The 21,361-nt window shown below is 42.1% G+C and overlaps 1 protein-coding gene across 1 annotated transcript; it reads right to left on the reverse strand.

The window, feature by feature from the left end:
• Nucleotides 1-1,598: 1,598 nt before the first annotated feature.
• LOC113446044 (urokinase plasminogen activator surface receptor-like) lies at nt 1,599-21,074 on the reverse strand. The gene is made up of 9 exons (XM_026715474.2): nt 20,801-21,074; nt 12,274-12,720; nt 10,877-10,990; nt 9,852-9,887; nt 9,101-9,247; nt 7,767-7,904; nt 6,616-6,792; nt 5,713-5,844; nt 1,599-4,472 (listed from the first exon to the last, which is right to left on the reverse strand). The coding sequence occupies exons 2-9, from the start codon at nt 12,353-12,355 to the stop codon at nt 4,288-4,290; spliced, it is 1,011 nt and encodes a 336-aa protein (XP_026571259.2). The 5' UTR covers nt 12,356-12,720; nt 20,801-21,074; the 3' UTR covers nt 1,599-4,287.
• Between the last annotated feature and the right edge of the window lie 287 nt (nt 21,075-21,361).

The following is a 21,361-nucleotide window of genomic DNA, read 5'->3' on the forward strand; positions in this document are numbered from 1 at the left end:
TAGAATAGAATAGAATAGAATAGAATAGAATAGAATAGAACAGAATTGTAGTTGAAAGGGATCTTGGAGGTCTTCTAGTTCAACCCCTGCTCAGGCAGGAAACCTGATGGTTGTCCAATCTCTTCTTAAAAACTTCCATGTTGGAGCATTCACAACTTCTAGAGGCAAGTTGTTCCACGGATTAATTGTTCTAACGGTCAAGAAGTTTCTCCTTAGTTTTAAGTTGTTTCTCTCCTTGATTAGTTTCCACCTGTTGCTTCTTGTCCTGCCCTCAGGTGCTTTGGAGAATAGCTGGACTCCCTTTTCTTTGGGGCAGCCCCTGAGATATTGGAATGCTGCTATCATGTCTCCCCTAGTCCTTCTTTTCATCAAACAAGACATACCCAGTTCCTGCAACCGTTCTTCGTTTGTTTTAGCCTCCAGTCCCCTAATCATCTTTGTTGCTCTTCTCTGCACTTTTTCTAGAGTCTTAACATCTTGTTTACATCGTGGCGACCAAAAAAAAAAAAGTTGAATACTATATTTCCCCTCTATAACGCAATGTTCACATTCATGGAGAAATGTAATGGGCCTAATTTAGTATTTGAATCAAGATCTACAATTGATCTACAATCTACAACCTGCCTAATTTTATCTCCTGAGTGGCACAGCTCAAATCATAAGACAATCTTAGTCATTTTCATTCATTTTAATAACCGTCATTCAACATTCTCTGCAATACAAAATTAAGACAAAGCTGAAAAATAATGACTGGGAACCAAGCCCTATCGGTCATTTCAAATGATCAAATTCACACAAAACATATAGGTTGAACCTTTATTTCTGAATGTAATGCAGTTCCTGTCACTGTTTAAAAAATTAAATATTAAGCCATTGAGTTTCTTCTCCCATGGCTAATTTTTGCTTAAAAAAGGACTCTCTTCTACATGAGCCCAGCTTCACATTCCAGGTGGCCTAATCCAGAACGTCTCTTTATGACACTTCCCAAGAAAAGATCCTTCAAACTGGAACCTCATTAAAAGGCTCTTTTAAGCCAGTGGTAGAAAAACAGAGTTTGGCTAAACTAAACTGGGATATACATAGAAAGGACAAACATCCAAGCAAAATATCCCAAGATGTTTAGCTGCCAGTGACAAAGCTATAAATTGCATCCCTCATTCACTTAACGTTGTGCGGTTCCTCCAGGCTACACACGTGCGCCCCTGCATACACACACACACACACACACACACACACGACTTCTTGGAGCAAAGATCAATTGCCTCTTGAACAATGCCTTCCCACCTAACACTTCGATATACCTGTTCTCAAGTGAGAAAGCTGGCCCTGCGGAATAGCCCAACCAAAGACATTTTTCCATCAGCAAAAGCCGGCTCCTGATTTCAGAGGATTAAACTGCAGGCCTTTTTCACCTCCACCTGCTGCCCAGCGCCAAAGGGAAACACCCCATCCCATATAATCGAGTGACATAGAGAATGTGGATGGACGGGTCCATCCAGAAAGATTATCCTGGGCCACCTGGGAAAATTAAGGTCATATCTGCAAGCCGAAGACCAAAATCCAGTCAATCTGCTATGCTTCCTAGAGGGGTGGTGAGTGTGTGTGTAAATGGAAGGAAGACTCTGAGTACTATTCAATCTGGCACAAATGGTATGAATAGTTAAGAGAATAGTTATAAGAAACAAGAAGAGGAGATTAACTGTAAGAGACCTTAAGGAAATGATGTGTGGATATATAAAATATATAAGTATACAGGATAGAACTAACTATAGATAGAGATAACAGTTATTGGTGAATGTATATTAAATATATTAAGACTTATAAGATAATAATAGTTGTAGATGTCAAAACGCTATTGAAAAAAAGAAAGAAAAATAATAGTTCGTTGTCTTCTCCTCACAATTCCTTTCATTTACCACAAGAGAGCAGTGATGTTCTATCAAGATTGGCTACCTGCTCCTAATCTGTCAACTATTTCCAGCGTACTTCTGTATAACTGCTATCCTTATCTGTAGTCAGATTGTGTGCTACGAGTCAGATCAATGTTCAGAAACTTTGGCTAAATTAATGGGGAACAGGTTAAATTTGTTCTCTGAACTCAGCTAATGGAGCGAAATAGGATTTGAATAGACCAGGCAAACTGTTATTTAGTGCCTAAATGAAACAGAAATTGGCAATAAAGGAGAATATTTGTAGCTCGGGTTGAAACGAGGGGTCCTTGGTGCACTCTGAGCTTGGGTGTCTCATAAAGATTACTGTTTTGTTCCCAGGGACAGTCATTTTTCCTTCCCACACCTGCATTCCACAAAACAAGAACCTGAAATTTCTTATGGAATGAGAATTCCATTCAGTTGCAGCATCCTAGGAACTGCCCTTCTCAAAATAACGGAGAATCAAAATTAAACATGATTTCAATTCATTTGTATGTGGCTTTCATTCACATTAATTCATATGATTACTCCTTGGTCATGTGTTTATTAATTTTTCCCTTCTGTCAGGGTAAGGAGCATAGCTAACCGCAACTTTTGACTGTCTCTTAAGAGGCCCATCCAAGACTTTTGAGGACCTCATGCATTTCTTGATACTCAGATTACACTTCTTAGGATACAATATCCTTATGCTAGTTCCAAAATCTGGAGCATTGGAGGGAAAGTCTTAGACAGAGATGGGCTCATGGGTGCCTTTGTCTTCCCCAAAACGATATCCTGCAAAAGATACCAGAGCTATGGAATTCTCCAAAATGCCATTTTACAGAAAGACTCACACCTCAGAACACAACAGCCCTGCAAACTGTGTTTTCTTTAATTTGATAACATGTCTTTTGAATTATCCTTTGTCTCTCCTGCATCCCTCATATTGAAGGTTCCCAAACATCCTTTTACAGGCTAGGAATTCAAGGACATTGGCAGGTTTCTACACCGAAGGAAAAAAGGCAAAACCCACAACCATTAGTCAGCCTCTACAAGTCAAAGAACAGATTCTGCCATGGCTATGCATTGATTGACCCAGCTTTACATATTTTTGTTTATTACGTTTTATACGCTGCCCATCTCGCTATCCAAGTGACTCTGGGCAGCTTATAGCGATCCTTGATTCTAGTTTTCTTAGCAGAATGAAAGGAGGTAGATCCAATCGATTTTTTGTGCAGTAAAATGCAAGGAGTGTGATTTGATTCCTTGCAACAAGGTTGGCTAAAATCACCATCAGCTCGGTGTGCACAAAATGTTTTGGAACAGCCTTCCCCTCTTTGATGTCTTTGAAGCCTGAAGGAAACTCCACTGGACAATTCTGGATGAAGATGAAGGATCATAAAGTCCATGATCTTGAAGTCCACAGGCAGGGCAGGGAGAGCAATCTCTTGCTCCTCACTGGAGGACCATCATTGTCGATTATCATTTAATGACCCCATAATCCTTTATGGGGTGGAGTCTGGACAACTGAATGGAGCTAGCAGAGTATTTGAATGGCCAGATGCTCTTCCTGTCACCAATGAGGAGTTTTGTTCAGCAGATATATTCTCAGCGTGGACCCAAAGAGAGAGATATCTGCCTCTACCTAGGATCGAACTTACAGCCTCCTGATAGTGAGACAAGAGCTCCACCTCTAGGTCACCACACCACTCCCCTCGCTGGAGGACCATGTCCTCCAGAAAATAGTCAATAGCACAAGGGACATTGCAGTGGCTATGTTTTGAGATGATTCTTACCCTCCTGGTGAAAATTGGCTCTCTCTCTAGCAACAAGGAAATCATACCGGTTAGAGATTTTTGGTTTATGCAAACCATCGATTTCCATTTTGGCATGAGAGCCAACCTAAAAGTCTTGCATAACTAATACCTGTGGTGCCGTACCCTGCAGCTGATGCTAAAGGGGCAAGGAAAACCACCCCTTTTTCACGCTGCGAAGGAAAGGAAGCAAAGAGTCCTTTGGCAGGAGTTAGCCTCGAGAAACTGCAAGGCAGGGAGAGGCCGATAATATTTCAAGACTGTAACTTCTGCCCCAATGCCACCCTCACCTTAGCTCATAAACTGAACCCTCTTTCTTGCGTAGGACGCTAAACCTGTTTCTTTCAAGCTTCCTACTTAAAGACAGTGGAGAGAATCACAGAGAGCATTGCCATGTAGGCTGGAGTAATTAAAACCACCTTATGTGCAACCCTTGTCATGTTGGATGCTGTGAGGCAGGAGGGACAGTAGGTGGCCGCAGTACATCAGTCCTTGTGATGCTGGGCTCTCTGTTCTCCAGCTTTCTTTGGCTTCCTTGAAACTTGAAGACTCCAGACTTTTTATCAAAGGAGCCAGAAAAGCAGGAGCAATAGGACCAAGGCAGCATCTCCAGTTGGGGTCCTACTTCTGTTGCAGAAAGAACTGGAGCAGCAGTTGATAGAAGAATTTCGGTCCAGGCCCAGCAACTGTGGTTTCTCCCAGCAAAGCTTCTCCAAGCTGCAGCCACGCATCAATGTATGGCCTTTCTCTAGAGAAAGCAAATACAGCTGTAACACCAAACGTCTGGAAGTGACTGCAAGAGGAAATCGCTGACGGTGGAGCTGTTCTAAAGGTGAGAAGGTGGAGAGGAGAAGGAGTGGGGAGCAAGATGCAAAGGGACTAGTGACTTTGGCTGGTGAGCCAGTTGAAGCCCTACCTGGATGTTGGGGGAGGGGAAGAGACCTTCCTATAGTAACTCACGCCCTTCTTACTACCTCTCTAGATTACTGCGACACACTAACAGAGTTACCTTTAAAGACCATTGAGATGCTATGGTTGGTTCAAAGAGCAGTATTTGGTATTTACACATTGTACCAATCATAGAGTAAGAAGCAATGGCGGGATTCAAAAAAATTTTTACTACCAGTTCTGTGGGCTTGGTGGGAGTGGCAGGAGAAGGATACTGCAAAATGTCCATTCCCTCCTCAGCCTGCTAACCAGCTTTCCAGCTCTGTTCTCCTGCGCAGGGCAACCAAAGAAGGCCCAGCTGATCAGCTGGGACTCCGGAGGCAGAGAAGAGATGGGGTTGGCAGAGCCAGTCAGAGGCGGTATTTGCCAATTCTCTGAACTACTCAAAATTTCTGCTACCGGTTCTCCAGAACCAGTCAGAATCTACTGAATACCACCTCTGGTAAGAAGTTAATTTACTTGTAACTGGTGTTGAGGAAAATCAGTGTGGAGGAAGTCACTTCTTTATTTGAGGAAGTCACTTCTTTCTTTATTTTTCTTTCTCTTCTTTCTGCAATTTTAGCTTTGTCTTTTTTTCTTATCTCTTTCCCTTTTTCATCTTTATTCTAAATATTAATTCCTGATATCTTCTTTAAAAGATGAGGTAGACAGATACTGATACAGATACAGATGCAGTTTCAGAGATCTCAAACTGTCTACCATGGAGCTCACCCCATTCTTAAGAGGTCCTTAAAAGGGGCGTGCACAAGCGCACCAGCGTGCTTACCGTCCCTGTCTTAATGTCCCCATTTATCTGTATTTACTTCCTTTGTTCATGTTTATGTTCATACCTATACTTGTTATCTTGTACATGTTTGACAAACAAACAAATAAACAATAAATAAATAAATAAATAGAGATAGAGACAGAGAGAGGGATAGAGATAGAGATAGAGAAAATACGGTTATTTTGCATCCCATTTTTCCCTTCGGGGAAGAAAATTGTGGGCGCAGCTCCAATTTAACCCATTACCCACCTACATATATGCTCACCCAACTTACCTGTGACATTTACACACTTGATCTGCTCCCCAACACACTTGACATGAGTCCAGTTTCCATGGGCACATTCACCATGGCCTAAATCACAGCAACTGGCACATTCCAATCCATTCTCAGGCTTCTTCTTGACTCCTGGAGAGCAATCCATCCGTCAGTCAATCAATCCATCAGTCAATCTATCATGTGTAGCAAAGGTCCCCAACCCCCAGTCCGTGAACCAGCAGCAATCCGTGGCATGCCAGAAATCAGGCCACACAAAGCCCCATCCATGGGATGCAGGCAGCACACAAAACCAAAGCTCCTCCGATCTGTGGAAAAACTTCTCTCTACGAAACCAGTCCCTGGTGCCCAAAAGGTTGTGGGGTGCTGGTGTAGAGGCATTTGTCAGGGTTCCGATGATTGCCCTAAATTAAATCATGAGCCTCCATCCAAGCTTCAAAATCCAAAAGATTTATTAGGAGCAACATGTCCAGCACTAACTCATATGAAGCCTGAGACATGTAACCTATGACCCTGTTTTCCCCCACCCCCCTGGGTGTGTCATAAATCAGATTCTCCAAGGAAACGCAGGCTGGGTGTCATCATTTAACTCTCCAATGAAGGATTTTCGGGGCAGAAGATCCAGTAACCTAGGCTACAACCTCTGCAAGATAAGCGTGGAATGTGCTTCTGGCCTTCATCTGGCGAACTGCTCCCTCAGACCTTCCCCCCCCCTCCTTCTTATGGCAACTCAGAAACAGGCATAGGAATGATTTACGAGTTGACAGCCTTAGCACCATTTCAGAAAGTGAACTGAGTAAATCTTTATACTCATTTGAACTGCCTGAATCTCCTGATTTCCCCGTTGCTTGACACCAACTCATGTCTCACGGTACTTTTCCTGATGGATAACAAGAAAGCTACCTTGTTCTGAGAAATGGCTGCAGATGCTTTTAAGGCCAGGTCGCCCATCATTACAGAGAGGTGTAGAACAGCAGCTGATTTCCAGTCTCCCCGAGAGTTCTGGCAGCATATACTGCCGGCGGCACAATGTTTCCAGGGCACATGTCCGATACGTCATTTTCCAGGCACCATTGATCACTAGGAATCAAAGAACATGAGGGAACACAATGCATCAGGCTGCAGGCAGGGGGACCTTATATCTACATTGTCTAATTCAGAGATGAGGCTGTCCCTGAGTTACAACTCTCAGAAGTGATGGGCTGGCCTGGTGATTAGCAAAGTTGGAATTTATGGTTCAGTCAGATCCTGAATCCTACATGTTCCCTATTCATAATTTCTTTATTTCATGTCAAGAGAGAGAGTCGAGTGGTGGGGTGGCCTAGAGGTGGAGCTCTCACCTCAGAATCGGGAGGCTGTGAGTTCGATCCTAGGTAGAGGCAGATTATTTCTCTCCCTGGGCACAAGGAGAGTATATCTGCTGAACAAAACTCCACATTGGTGACAGGAAAGGCATCCGGCTAGTAAACACTCGGCTTCATTCAGTTGCCCCGACTCCACCCCGTAAGGGATTACGGGGTCATTAAATGACAACTTGTCAAGAGGGAGAGTTCAGATTTTGGCAACTCTGTAGGCCAGCCTTGCCCAATTTGAGTAGCCTCCAGAAATGTGGATTTCGACTTCTGGAATCTCCAGAATTTGCCAGTTAGCCTGGTCATTACTGAAACGTTTAGGAGTTGAAGTCCACATTGGTGGTACTCAGGATGTCTCAGGAGAAAGCTGCTTTGTACTCTTCTGTTGACTCTGGTGCACCTCTCTCTCTCTCTCTCTCTCTTTCTCTCTCTCTCTCTCTCTCTCTCTCTTATAATTTCCATTCGTTGTCTCTCCTGCTATTTCTCCAACCTTTGTTCCTTCAGCTTCTTCTGAATTGCACTTGTGCTGTCTAGTTTATTCACGCCCAGCTCATGGAAAATCTTACTTGCTAATCTGTGTTCACCTTTCAAATAGATTTGTAGAAAGATCATAGATACAATATTTCCTCTATCTGCACTCAGCAGTTCTGCAAATCCCTTTAGCATCATTCCCAAACGTATTCAAGAAAGATCTCGGTTTACCAGTAAAATCCATGCACTGATTCATATCTCCCAAACATTTGACCCGAGTAGCATTTCCTTCAGCACAGTCTCCTGTGCCACGATCAAAACAGCTGTAGCACTCCATGCCGTTGGCTTCTTGAATAGAGCTGGCTGGAGCTGGGGAAATAGAAGGGAAGGATATCACTTGGCCGCTGGTTCTTAAAAATATATATTTCTTTCATTATTGCACTTGTATACATAACGTGCCTACCCCACATTTCAGGACTTTTACATACATCAAAAATCAAACATGGTATCAGAAAATACAAAAAAAAAACCCTGTCAATATGCCTAAAAATACATATTCCAGTTCATAACATCGTACCTCTATTAAAAATTGGCGGACCACCACCACTAAGTCCCAAAGGGGCTTTTTCAGGAGGCAACTGGACTTTCTTTTCTTTGGAGTCAAGAAGGCTCCACACCCATTGGCACTCCTCAGGTGACCCTGAGGGCACAGATAAATCTCCAAATGGCCTCAGTGACCCTCTAAATGGATGCAAATGACCAGCTGTCTGCAAGGAATATAAATCCTTCCATTCCCCACCATCCAGTCAGAGTTGAAAAAGCTTCTTGGATGAGAAGTGAAACGTCTTCAAAGAAAATCAAGGAAGTCCAGTTGCCTTCTGAAAAAGCATTTGGGGGACAACCATGACCTGGAGGACTGAGAATCTCCACAGACATCACAACTGCACCACACAGAAAATCCGCCTTCATGTCCATGTTTTCTTCACCTCTTGAAGGACCAGAACTTTAAGCATCTCCTCCCTAGGGAATCACATAAGATGAATGGAATTCATCTGCAAGAAGTTTGTTTTAAGCTATCGTAGAACTTCAGCCTGCAGAGTTTTACAAGATAGAGCCATCCCTTTGATTTGGTTTTGGAAGCCTTTTGCTAACCAGCAAAGTATCCAAAAATCACTTTGCGCTTCAGAAAAGCTAAAACTCTTCAGCTTTAACGCATTTCTATCAGGCAGAACCAAGCTTCAGTAATTCTATGTTCTCTTCCTTGCTTCAAAGAGTTGGGAACTGGGAGGACATCTTCTCCTCCTGCCCCCATTTTCCTCCACAATAATACTGTGAGATAGACTGGGCTGAGACATCGGCCCAAAAGAACTTACTGAGCTTCCATGGCTGAGAGTAGACTAATATTTAAGACAACCCAAGTCCTATAATCATAGAATAGCAAAGTTGGAAGGGGCATTGGATTGGTTCCCTAGTCCAACACCTTAAATATTACATCACAGTGGTTCTTGTTGTTTCTTACAGTTCTCACTTGCTCAACAGGTTGATGTTCTAAATTCTGTACTTACCACCTGTGAATCGGATGTTGCAGAGGTTAGAGTCACAGTAATATGTGTTGTGTACTTCATGATCGTCTTCTGAATAGATGTTAGCTGTGCGATTGGATACGCCTTTCCCTGAACAGCCTTTCATCACATACTCAGCGATTTCTAAATCTGGGGTTTGGAAATACATGAGCTTAAGTAGTCAAAGAAACTCAGTTGAAGCCATTCCATTGTACAGGCTTAGAGTTATGTGAATTGGTCCAATATAATTTGATTAACAAACCATAATCCTAAAAATCCAAGCTGAACATTGAAGGCAGAGATAGCAGAAGATGAGCTAAAGTCAGCCACATATAATTTCTGTAGAATTGATGCCACTAACTTTGATTTTTCTGCCTCAAAATACATTCACTTTTCTCTAAATTTTATTATTCTCTAGATATTTATTACTTATAAATAAAGCACAACAATTACTATTTTCATACATATTTAACCAAATCATTGAAGTTTTATGTGGCTTCATAGAAATTCAGTCAGTTTTCTTTTGTCCTTGAATGGGGTTATTTTTGGTTCTAGCCCATCTTCCTCTCATATGAAATAAATTAAGAAAGTTGCTTGTGAGCATGGGTAGAGGGGACTCCAGCCTCATGGTTAAATAGTCACAATCAATCAACGTACGGATTGGTGTTTTTAAAATTAAAAATTTCCTGGTTCAGGTTCAAACTTGTTTTTCTGGATCCAAAAAAAAAAAACTAATAATTGCCATCCAACTTACCTGGAAGCAAAAATACTCCTGTATAGTTGTTTGAATCTGGAAAAGAATGAGACCAAAAGGTCAGTGATGGATGCAGGAGTTTGTCATACTCAGAATTCAGATATTGTAAATATTCCCAAATTGACCAAGTTGAGCTAAAAATTCTAGGAATCAACATATGGGAAAGATACCAGATTGGGGAAACTGCAGTTCTCCAGGTGTTGTTTGGCTCTCAGATCCAATCAATCATTGCTGCTAGTGACTAAGAATATTAGGGCTCAAATTAAATGCATGTAGAAAGCTATAGGTACCCCATCCCTTGGTTATATAATACCTGACTAGCCCTCCCATGGGATGGTAAAACAGCCGTATTAGGCTGGAGGGAATCCCTGGCTATAAGAGGCCCTGAATCCTCCAGCCATTTTGCTTCTTGGAGAAGGGTCCATTAAATAATTTGCTTTCAAAAGCCAAACCATCTCCAAAAGCAATCACTGTTGACAAGAAAAGCCACCCTATTCTTCATCTCTTCAGGAAAAATGCACTAAAGTTTTGCCAGTTTCCAGGGATTGACCAAAAAAGGAATATACAACTTCCATCAGTTTGAGGAGACTCTGCATCAGAGAAGTATTCAGAAGAAACCAGGGTGAGGACTTCTGAAAGACAAAATGATAGACTGAAGGTGTCTCCATGCAGTCCAGCAGTGGACAGAAGACCCAGTGATTAGACTGGTTCTTTGAAACCTCTATGGTCAAGGAGAGGTCTTGAGATCACCCACAAGTGTTCCAGACATGACTCCTTGCAAGACAGCAACCTTTGGCAGTTTTAGAGCTCTGGGAGACATTATGTTTCTTTTCTAATATTTTTAAAAAATTGTTCATTAACTGCTAACAAATTTTAGGTCCACCCCCTCTCTGTGGAAAGCATTGGGCCATTAGCCTGTACTTCTTGCAAATAGACAAAAACGGTCCATTTTGAATGGAAAGGTGGATATAATTGAAGTAAATAAGTATCATAGTAGGTACATAAAATTGGGGGAATCTCCTTACAGAAAAGTTTGATGGTAGATGAGAAGCAGGAACGATCCCTTGGTGTACACAATTGCTCTGATTGGACACATTCATGGAACATCCCCACACACTGATAGCACCGCAGGCCATGCACTATAGAGAAGGAAAACAATATGCAAATGGAAATAACTGTCAATAAATTGTCAGCCAACCTGGAAGGAGGAGTCAAGCGAGGGCCTAGCTTGGAATCCTTGTGCCATAACAAGCAACATAAGCCTGATTTCCCTCAAGACCTCTGAAACCTTCTCTAGTTATTCCCAGGGTAAGACAAGCAGTCTGATAAGATTCTTGTAACGTAGCTGGTAGATGGTAAAGTTACTGAGTTTCGTTATTCACAAGTGGTTTCTTGCATCTGAAAGTAACATTTTGAAAGCCACCTGTCAAGTGTTTTGGCCACTGCCTAACACACACAAAGCTCTTCTTCAGGTAAACATGAAATGCATCTTGTATGTGTGGGGTATTTTTTTTTAATTTGAATTTTTACGTACCAAAAGCCATTTCAATTTAACCTGTCACCTATATCGCATGATTGAGAATTTCCCATTACCTGTTTTCTTTTTTAAATTGCATTTCATAATTGTTTGTCATGACCTTCCAACTTAATTAGGAAAAACACCTCTCGGATCAATCAACCACTCACTGTGGTTAATTTATATCTCATTCATTTCAAGGGGAGATAATTAGAACTAGCTGGCTATGCTGACACAACAGACTTTAAGCTGATTACAAAATTAACTGGTGGTGGGGTCATTTTTGTTGTTATTTTAGAGTTGCACAGTTAAGAGATTGAATGACACTTATTTACTGGCTAGTAAGTAGTTGATTCATACAAACTACTTACTAAGCTACTCCCCACCAAAAGACAGTTTAAACATAACTGGAGCTATGCTTGCTACTCTGGAGTTTCATCAATCCTCGAGGTTCACAGTTTTCTCACTTTTGTCCTTCTGGGTTTAATGGGGATTATTTATGTAGCTGCTTCTGCTAAATATTTACATTATGTAGACCCATAAAGAGGAAATCAGGAGAAAGCCAATATTTTTCCCTGTGTCCATTTCCTTCTAGTCTAAATCTTGGAGTCCCCAAACTTGGCAACTTGGCCAATAAAGAATTCTATCTATCTATCTATCTATCTATCTATCTATCTATCTATCTATCTATCTATCTATCTATCTATCTATCATTCTATCATTCTATCATTCTATCTATCTATCTAACTTTAAAACTTGTGGACTTCAGCTCCCAGAATTCTCCAGCCAGCATAGCTGGAGAATTCTGAGAGTTGAAGTCCACAAGTCTTAAAGTTGCCAAGAACAGTACATGGTTCTCTTTCATCCCACTAAGAAGGCCACCCACCCCGATCGGTTCATTCTTACCTGCACCTAACAGACAAAAGCCAAATGTGACAGTCAGCAGCAGGGTCCTGAAGTATTCTTCCCACCCTGCCATCTTCCTCATATGTTGGACACTTTGTAGTAAGAGTTGGTGGAATAAACAATCAGGCAAGATTTGATTTACAAACTTGCTCAACAGGCAAGAGAAAAATGAGGCAACCTACTATCCACAGATGCCATGTTTGGCTGAAAAAAAAGGATGGAAAAAAAATGTTCTCTGTTCTTCTTGAGAAGTTTGACAGCATTCAGTGGGGTTGAGTTGGTCAGCAGTAGCAATATTAACCAACTAAAAACATATGTGCAATTTTGTTGATGGTGACGATTTAGGGCTTATTTGTGGTATGTTTTGATTTTTGCAATGCAGAGTTCAGATTCTAGAAATATGCTCAGGGCAGTTTTCCTTCCACCTCTGGAGTAACCATCAATCACCTGTAAAGAAAACAAGAATTTTCATTACGAAGGAAGGCAAATATACGTGTCCCAGGATAATGATGCAAGATCGAATTTGTATCGGTCACCGGGACTAGAATTTTCATTGATCAAGAGAATGCCACATCAAACCAGTGGCACTTCCATATCTCTGGAAAAAAAATATCTTCCAGATATTTTTCATTTTGCTTTGAAAATGATGGTTTGTAACTTCCTCCAGCTGCAAAGATTTCCATTTCAGGGAGTAAAAATAGCAATAGGCAATAGCACTTAGTCTTATATACCACTTCACAGTGCTTTACAGCCTTCTCTAAGCAGTTTACAAAGTCAGCATCTTGTCCCCAAACAATCTGGGTCCTCATTTTACCGACCTCAGAGGGATGAAAGGCTTAGTCAAAGTTTGAGCCAGTCAGGATCGAACTCCTGGCAGTTGGCAGAATTAGCCTGCAATACTGCATTCTAACCACTGGATGAATACTTACTCTAAGTAGCTCTGCAATTGTGCAATTGAAAAAAAAAATTAAGATGCTTGGCTGTCATTGACATTTCATTAACATAATATATTCTCCAAGGTGCTACCTGACATTCTTTACAACCGGGAGAAATTGGGCAATGCTATGTAAGGGAAGGAAACTTTGTTAGTAATGGAAAAGCCTCATGAGCAACGAAGCAAAACATGACCTCGGATACCAGAAAGATATTTCTAAAGTTGTGGGTCATAAAAATAAACCAGAGGCTGAACCCCTTCAAGGCGTGCTTTCTCTAACTTTTGGCAAACAAATTTTTCCACTCTGCAAATTTATGCACCTGCTTCCAAAGTGTTTTCTGAAAGATGATACCGTGGTTGCATTTATTATATTATTTTATTCTGCCTTCATAAATAAGGCAGCAAACATAGCTAGTACTCCTTCCTCCTCCTATTTTCCCCCACAACAACAACCCCGTGAGGTAGGTTGGGCTGAGAGAGAATGACTGGCCCAAAGTCACTCACAGTTGACTTTTATGCCTATGGTGGGACTAGAATTCACTGTCTCCAGGTGATTAACCCAAAGTCCTCCAGCCATCTTCCATGACTGAGGCAGCACTAGAACTCAAAAGTCTCCTGGTTCTAGGCCAGCAGCACCTCAACCACCACACCAAACTGACTCGCTACCTGTTTGTACCACCCAAAAATAGGAATTCTGAAAATGCAATGTGTAAATTCTGCAAATAGCCACTGAACGACTCAGCTTACCAGGTTTAATACCAGCCTTTCGTGCCGAATTGTTCTGTCCTTCAAGTGGGTCAAAGACGTGGACCACAAAACAGACAGGATCAACTTATAGTATTTTCCAAAGCACCAGAAGGCAGGACAAGAAACAATGGATAGAAACTACTCAAGGAGAGACGCAACCTGGAATGAAGCAGAAACAGGGAGGACAATTAATCGGATTTGCCTTCAGAATATGTGGGTGCTTCATCACTGGATGCTTTCCAGAAGAGACTGGATGGCCATTTACCTCAAATGGCTGGGAGTTGGACTAGAAGACCTCTAAGGTCCCTTTCATCTCTATTCTGATTAATTAATTACATCTGTTCCCTGCCGTGCGCAGGCTAGTTTTCAGCAATCCTACAGTTTGAAAGGTGTTCACTCCCGCTGTGCCTGAATCTTATTCTGCCTCTATTACCTTGGTTCCCAGTCACTATCAGTCCTCAAAATTCTTCTCCAAAGCAATCAGTGACGAAGGGTAACCGATTTTGGTCTCGGGCACCACCTTAGTAATGGATAGGTTGGTTGCATCACCTGCTGCTCTCCTCCTGGAGCTGCCAAGCAGGTTTTAGACCAAGCTGGCTGCCTAAATCCGATGCGACCGAGACTCAAAGAACTAGGAGTGCACAATGTACCAAGCCACGCCGGAGAACGGGACCAACTGGAGAAGTGAGAAACAAGACAACAAAAGCAACTCCAGAGCTCATCACCACCCTCCTATGTGCCTCCTTGGCCACAGATGGGTTGTTGCCAGAGGAACTCCTTGCTGCAGTAAATAATATTTTATCCTTTCTGCCAGGATGGGTTGTTCTGATGTCCAGCTCCCAGGGTAGGGAGATCAGATGCAATAGAGGCAGAACTTCTAAATATGGAGGAGGTGCAATTTCAGCAGGGGTTAGCTCGCCCTGTCACTCTGGTGCACGGCGGAGGGGGGAAAATCCATTTGGCCAAATTCTCTCTTCTCTGCCAAGATCAAAGGAGATGCTCCCCTTTGCATCTAGAGCAGGAGGTTTTGACTCTATTTCCAGCTCATGGCACGCATTAATCTAACCCAGGGATGTCAAACTCAAGGCCCATGGGACAGATCTGGCCCAAGGGGCTGCCCTGGAAATAGAGAAGGACCGCCCTGAGCTCTGTGTCAGTGAAAATGGGCTCCTGAGCTCTGTTTTCGGCTACCACAGCCTCCTGCAAGCCTCTGCCAGTGAAAACAGAGCTCTGAAGGAGGCTGCTCTAGCCAAAAATGGAGCTCGGGAGCCCATTTTCACTGGCAGAGAGCTCAAACCACCATAGGTGCCCCCGACAGGTTGTAGATGGCACCCAGCCCCGGCAAGACAGGCCAAAATGTATCCAAACACAAAAGCAGAATGTTGGAAATGTAAACACAAAGAAAGAACATTCTTCCATATATGGTGGCAGTGTCCAGAAGTTAAAAAATATTGGATGAGGGTACAAAGATGGTTATTACAAATTACAGAGCACAAATTAGAACTCAAACTGGAAATATTCTTATTAGGAATAATTGAGGGGAAATTGAGCAAGGTCATCCGATACGTCATTATACATATCATAACTGCGGCGAGAACAGCCTTCGCACAAGGATGGAAGAAGGAAAAGATACCATCTGAAGAAGACTTGACACAAAAAATAATGGATTGTGCAGAACTGGATAAATTCACAATGGAATTAAGAGGCAAAGATGACTCGGTTATGCAGTTTGGGATAGGTGGTACAAATGGGTGGAGGATAGAAATAAGAGTTGATGTTTATGCATAAAAGGAGAGGTATGTATTAATAAGGACACAAACACTGTTAATGTGAATAGAGATTTGTATTTTTATTTTTAAATTTTTTTTTAAAAAAAAGGAGTGAGGTCGAGCTGGCCACACCCACCCAGTGGTAGGATTCCAATAATTTAACAAGCAGTTCTCTGCCCTAATGAGTTCTTCCAACAACCAGTTCACCAAACTACTCAGAAAGTTAACAACCGGTTCTCCCAGACTGGTGCGAACTGGCTGAATGCCATCACTGTGCCCACCCTGGCCACACCCACCTCACCCCCCCCCCCAAGGTCAGACACAACCCTGATGCTGCCCTCGATGAAATCGAGTTTAACACCCCCGCTCTAACCTTTTTCTCATCTTAAAGCAGGCACTATTACCTCCTGTGCCAGTTCTTCTTTTCTTAAGGACGGTACGCTATTCCCCTGCTGGATTAGAAACAGAGCTATGCATGCCAGTTTTTGACAACATATATTTGTCCGCTTTGATGCCTCCCCACCCCCTGGTCTCTAGATAGAAACCTGCCAGATGCTCCAAGCAACAGCTCCAGCCTTTGACATTTGTGTCTTTCTTTATTCTTTCAAATTGTAACGGTGGTCCTCGGCGTACATTTAGCAACTGTTCAAAGTTACAACGGCACTGGAAAAAAGTGACTTAGAGCTGTTTTCCCACATTTGCTTCCTTTGTAGCATCCCCGTGATCAAGTGACAACTTGATCATACTTATTGGCAACTGACTCATACTTATGACCATTGTTGTGTCTCCAGAGGGTCACGTGATCCCCTTCTGTGACCTTCTGACAAACAAAGTCAAGGGGGAAGCCAGATTCACTCCACAAACAGGTTACTAACTTATCAGCTGCGGTGATTCAATTAAACTGCTGTTGGCAAGAAAGATCGCACAATGGGGCAAAATTTACTTAACCACAGAAACTTTGGGCTCAGTTGTGAGCTGTAAGTCGAGGACTACCTGTATTGGCCACTGACCTGAAACAAGAGACTGTGTGTGGCAAACCATGATAAAATCAGTTTAAGCCAATTAGCATAATACAAAAAGAAAAATTAAATATATAAAGAAACTTAGGGATACGTTGAGACACATGTTTGGCAAATTCCTCCATTGACACCACTTGCTAGAATAGAATAGAATAGAGTAGAGTAGAGTAGATTAGGGTAGGGTAGAGTAGAGTAGGGTAGAATACTTTATTGGCCAAGTGTGATTGGACACACAAGGAATTTGTCTTGGTGTAAATTTGTCTCTCAGTATACATAAAGAAAAGGTACATTTGTTAAGAATCTAGAATCATAACGTACAACACTTAATGATAGTCATGGGATACAATCAACAACCAAATCATACTAGGAAACAGTCAATATAAATTGTAAGGATACAAGCCACAAAGTTACAGCAGTCACAAGTGGGAGAGGATGGGTGATAAGGAGTGATGAGAAGATTAACAGTAATAGTAGTGTACGCTTTGCAAATAGTTGAACAGTGTTGAAATTATTTGTTTAGCAGAGTGATGGCTTTTGGGAAAAAAACTGTTTTTGTGTCTAGTTGTTCTGGTGTGCAGTGCTCTATAGCATCGTTTTGAGGGAAGGAGTTGAAGCAGATTATGTCCAGGATGTGAATAGAATAGAATAGAATAGAATAGAATAGAATAGAATAGAATAGAATAGAATAGAATAGAATAGAATAGAATAGAATAGAATAGAATATGGAATGAAAATAGAATGGAATGGGATGGAAATGAAGAGAAGAGAAGAGAAGAGAAGAGAAGAGAAGAGAAGAGAAGAGAAGAGAAGAGAAGAGAAGAGAAGAGAAGAGAAGAGAAGAGAAGAGAAGAGACTTCTTTATTGGCCAAGTGTGGTTGGACACACAAGGAATTTGTCTTGGTGCAAATGCCCTCAGTGTACATAAAAGAAAAGATACATTCATCAAGAGTCAAGAATCATCAGGTACAACACTTGATAATAGTCATAGGGTTCAATAAGCAATCAAATCATACTAGGAAACAGTCCATATAAATCATAAGTATACAAGCAACAAAGTTACAGTCATACAATCACAAGTGGGAGGGGATGGGTGATAAGGAGTGATGAGAAGATTAATAGCAATAGTAGTGCAGATTTTGTAAATAGTTGGACAGTGTTGAGGGAATTATTTGTTTAGCAGAGTGATTGCTATCGCACACCTTACACTTCCCACACCTTACACATCCCATACCTTACACACACAAATATGCACCTTACACACATTACACCTTACACACCTTACACCTTACACATCTTACACACACATATGCACCCATGCTGTGCAGGCAGGGATTTACAGCAATACCATTATCATACAGCTTTATTAGAAGGGATGATCTTACATCATCCCTCCTTATAGCAATAGCACTTAGACATATATATTGCTTCACAGTGCTTTTACAGCCCTCCCTAAGCAGTTCACAGAGTCAGCCTCTGGCCCCCAACAATCTGGGTCCTCATTTTACCAACCTCGGAAAGATGGAAGGCTGAGTCAACCTTGAGCCAGTGGGACTTGAACTGCTGAACTGCTGGCAATCAGCAGTCAACAGAAGTAGCCTGCAGTACTGCACTCTAACCACTGCGCCACCCCGGCTCTTATAATACATAAGATCGTCTGAACTAATCCCAGTCAACCTGTTTGAGAATAAGTGAGACCTGTTCCTATTCTTTTCTCCAACCGTAAACCAAGGGATGATCCAGGGATAAATGAGTTGACTTTGTTTAACGATGGTTTTGCTTTCCTGCAAAATGGAATTCAGCATGGAGCGTCTCAGATTTACCATTTGCATCACGCAATGCTTAATCGGTGGTAAGTATATCCCAGTTTAGGAAAAGTTTATCTCCGTTTAAACAAGGAGAGAATTCTACAAGCAAGCAAATGGATCTGTTCCCTGTCATGCTCTGGATAAATCAATTTTCCTTTGAAAGGGGTTTGGTTAGTGTCTGCAGTAACACTCTTTTTAATTTTGTATTCGGCTGTTTCAGGCCTCATTGATAACAAACACCTGGGACTCGAGAAAAGGGGACCGACCTGGAGCAAATTTGTACTGAGCCTGGAAGACACACGAGCTATACAGTAGGTAGTCTGAGAAGAGAGTTGCTAAGGAAATCACCAAATTCTTTAGAAGTGACTCGCTCTGCAGAAATCAGCGGTGAAGACTAGCTAACATTATCGGCTACTAGCTTTCATATATCACCAGCTCTTAAAAGGCATCACTTCTGAGTCAGCTGAAAAGTTGGCAGTCCATCTTGGGAATAATTATGATTTATAGTTCATTGTGCCATCAGCCAGATGTTTAGACTGGATCTGGCATTTGTATCCCTTGTTTTGAGTCCTTCTGAAGCAGCTGGGATAGGCAGATGCTCCTGTTTAATAATGTTGAAGATACCCTCACAGGATGAAGGCAAAGCTGTCTTTTGCCATTGACTGATAGTGATTTTTGTCAATGCTGATAGTGTTCCAGTGGTGCTCCAGATGTTTGGGATCGCACCCAAGGTGCCTATATCACTATTGTACCAGGCTGAGGATAGTGCAAGAGATGGAGATAACAGCTCACCCTGCCCAGGTACAGCTTTTGATTCCTGGCAGCATGGAAATCTACTATTTTAAACAAACATACACATAAAACACAGAAGCAACAAATAACAATATTAAATCCAAGGGTGGAAGCTCTTAAATTTGCACCCGGTTACCTTTGCCCAGAGGCAAACGACTTAGTCAAGGTGAGCAGTGGAATGTTTTAAAAATGCAAAGATTTGACTTGAGAGTAGCCCTGGCTGAACACCAAATTAATATGCCTGAATAATTTGTGACCCGTGAAGCACAAGACAGCCCCCAAACAATTTAGTTGCTGTTGTACTATCCATGCTCTCTCTGATACTTAAAAGTTCCTCTCTGTTTGAGGTTCCAGCCTGCGACAACTAACGTAAAACAAGGGATCCTGGAGTGACGTGCATTTCTTTGTTTCTGACAACAGTTGAAGGATGGTATCCCAGGCCAAGATTTTCTCATTGCACAGGGTGGCTCAAGACTCCCCAGAATAGTTGAGGGGGATGAGAGTTACCTTCTATGCCAGGGGTCCCCAAACTTGGCAACTTTAAGACTTGTGGACTTCAACTCCCATAGCATAACTGGTTGGAGAATTCTTGGAGTTGAAGTCCACAAGTCTTAAAGTTGCCAAGTTTGGGGACCTCTGATCTATGCCATCTTCTTATCTTTCCCACTGCTCATCTTTCCTACTACCTTCTTATACTGGCACATTATGATTAATTGTTATCTCTCTCTCTCTCTCTCTCCCTCCCTCCCTCCCTGCCTCTCAGCAAGAAAGGAGAAATAATCTTAGCTGAGAACAGCGATGCAAGCTGAACTAACCATTGGTGAGGTGAGATTTGACTGTTTCACTGATTTATTCTGATGATTAAATTAAAAATTTGATATATGTAAAGCTACATGCTCTCAATTCTTTGGGGTTACATCAATGTATGAATACAAAGCAAGAATAAAGAAGAGAAAAGCTGGAAGAGAGAAAGAAGAATTAATATTATAAGGAGCAAACGTTCAATGATTTAAAAACGGACTTTAGGAGGCAGGTTGAAGCCAACAAAATCATCATTTTCCAAGTGTGGCTTCTAGAAAAAACTCCTCAGGAAGACCTCAATAAGATCAGTGATGGCAAACCAACTTCTCTGAAGGGTATCTATTTTCCCCTGAAGAGTGCAACTGAGGATAGCCCAGAGCATATGTTGAGGTCCCATCTCAGTTCGAGGAAGTGAGACCTCAGGTCCTCTTGGAATCACCCACCATATATGGAGAGAGGAGAAATTCCAAGGTGGACCTCTACAGAACGTGGTCTATCCTGCTCCTCAAAAGTTTTGGGGCACTTCCTTGATTAAATACAGGAAATGAAGTTGGGAGAGATTCCTAGCATTAACAGATGCCGCTGAGATTACGTCAAAATGTCTCCTGTCGATGTTTCTGCCCATTGCAACAGCTCAGGTATCAATCTAAGAAACCTTACCTTGGACGCAGGTTGAGAGGCAGGGTCCCTGCAAGAATCCCTTTTCTTCTACTGGCAGCCAGTTGACCATTCCGTAGGGACTTTCCTTTCATGCCTTCCTTGAAATCCCAAACTGGGCTCCCATGGTTGGTATGGAGGCAAAGAGAACTTCACCTGTGAATACAACCTGCCCGCTGAACATTTAGCAGGATTTCCAGTTGTTACTTGCCTCCTGCAAATCAAAGGCCCCTCCCTGAGTTGACTGCACCTCCTTCATTATTGTAATTACCCTGCCTCTTTATGAACCAGGACATCTGGTTGCAGCTGTTCCCAAACAAGGATTCTCTTCCGCTCAGAGTTGCAGCAGGAGGCCGGGGAGGGGGAGGGAAGGAAAGACTTTTTGGCACTGGTGAGATAAACACCTTTATTGTTCTATAATCTTTCGTGGACTAATACCATTCATGTAATCACACAGACAGGAGATTATTGGCTGTGTGTGCTACACACGGTGCATATTTGTACATAAAAATATAGCTGCATCAGTGGTGGGATTCAATTTTTTTTACTACGGTTCTGTGGGCG

Source organism: Pseudonaja textilis, chromosome 10, assembly GCF_049901715.1.
Source record: "Pseudonaja textilis isolate UNSWEBS1 chromosome 10, rPseTex1.2, whole genome shotgun sequence".
Taxonomy (NCBI): Eukaryota; Metazoa; Chordata; class Lepidosauria; order Squamata; family Elapidae; genus Pseudonaja; species Pseudonaja textilis.

Excerpts from the sequence above, each read along its gene's own strand:
- LOC113446044 (XM_026715474.2), bottom strand. The coding sequence starts at position 12,355 with ATGAGGAAGATGGCAGGGTGGGAAGAATACTTCAGGACCCTGCTGCTG. Across the intron at positions 6,793-7,766 it reads TCAGTGCATGGATTTTACTG|TGATCAATGGTGCCTGGAAA; the intron begins GTAAACCGAGAT and ends TTTGATTCCTAG. Across the intron at positions 4,473-5,712 it reads CAAGTGTGTAAATGTCACAG|AGAAAGGCCATACATTGATG; the intron begins GTAAGTTGGGTG and ends TGCTTTCTCTAG.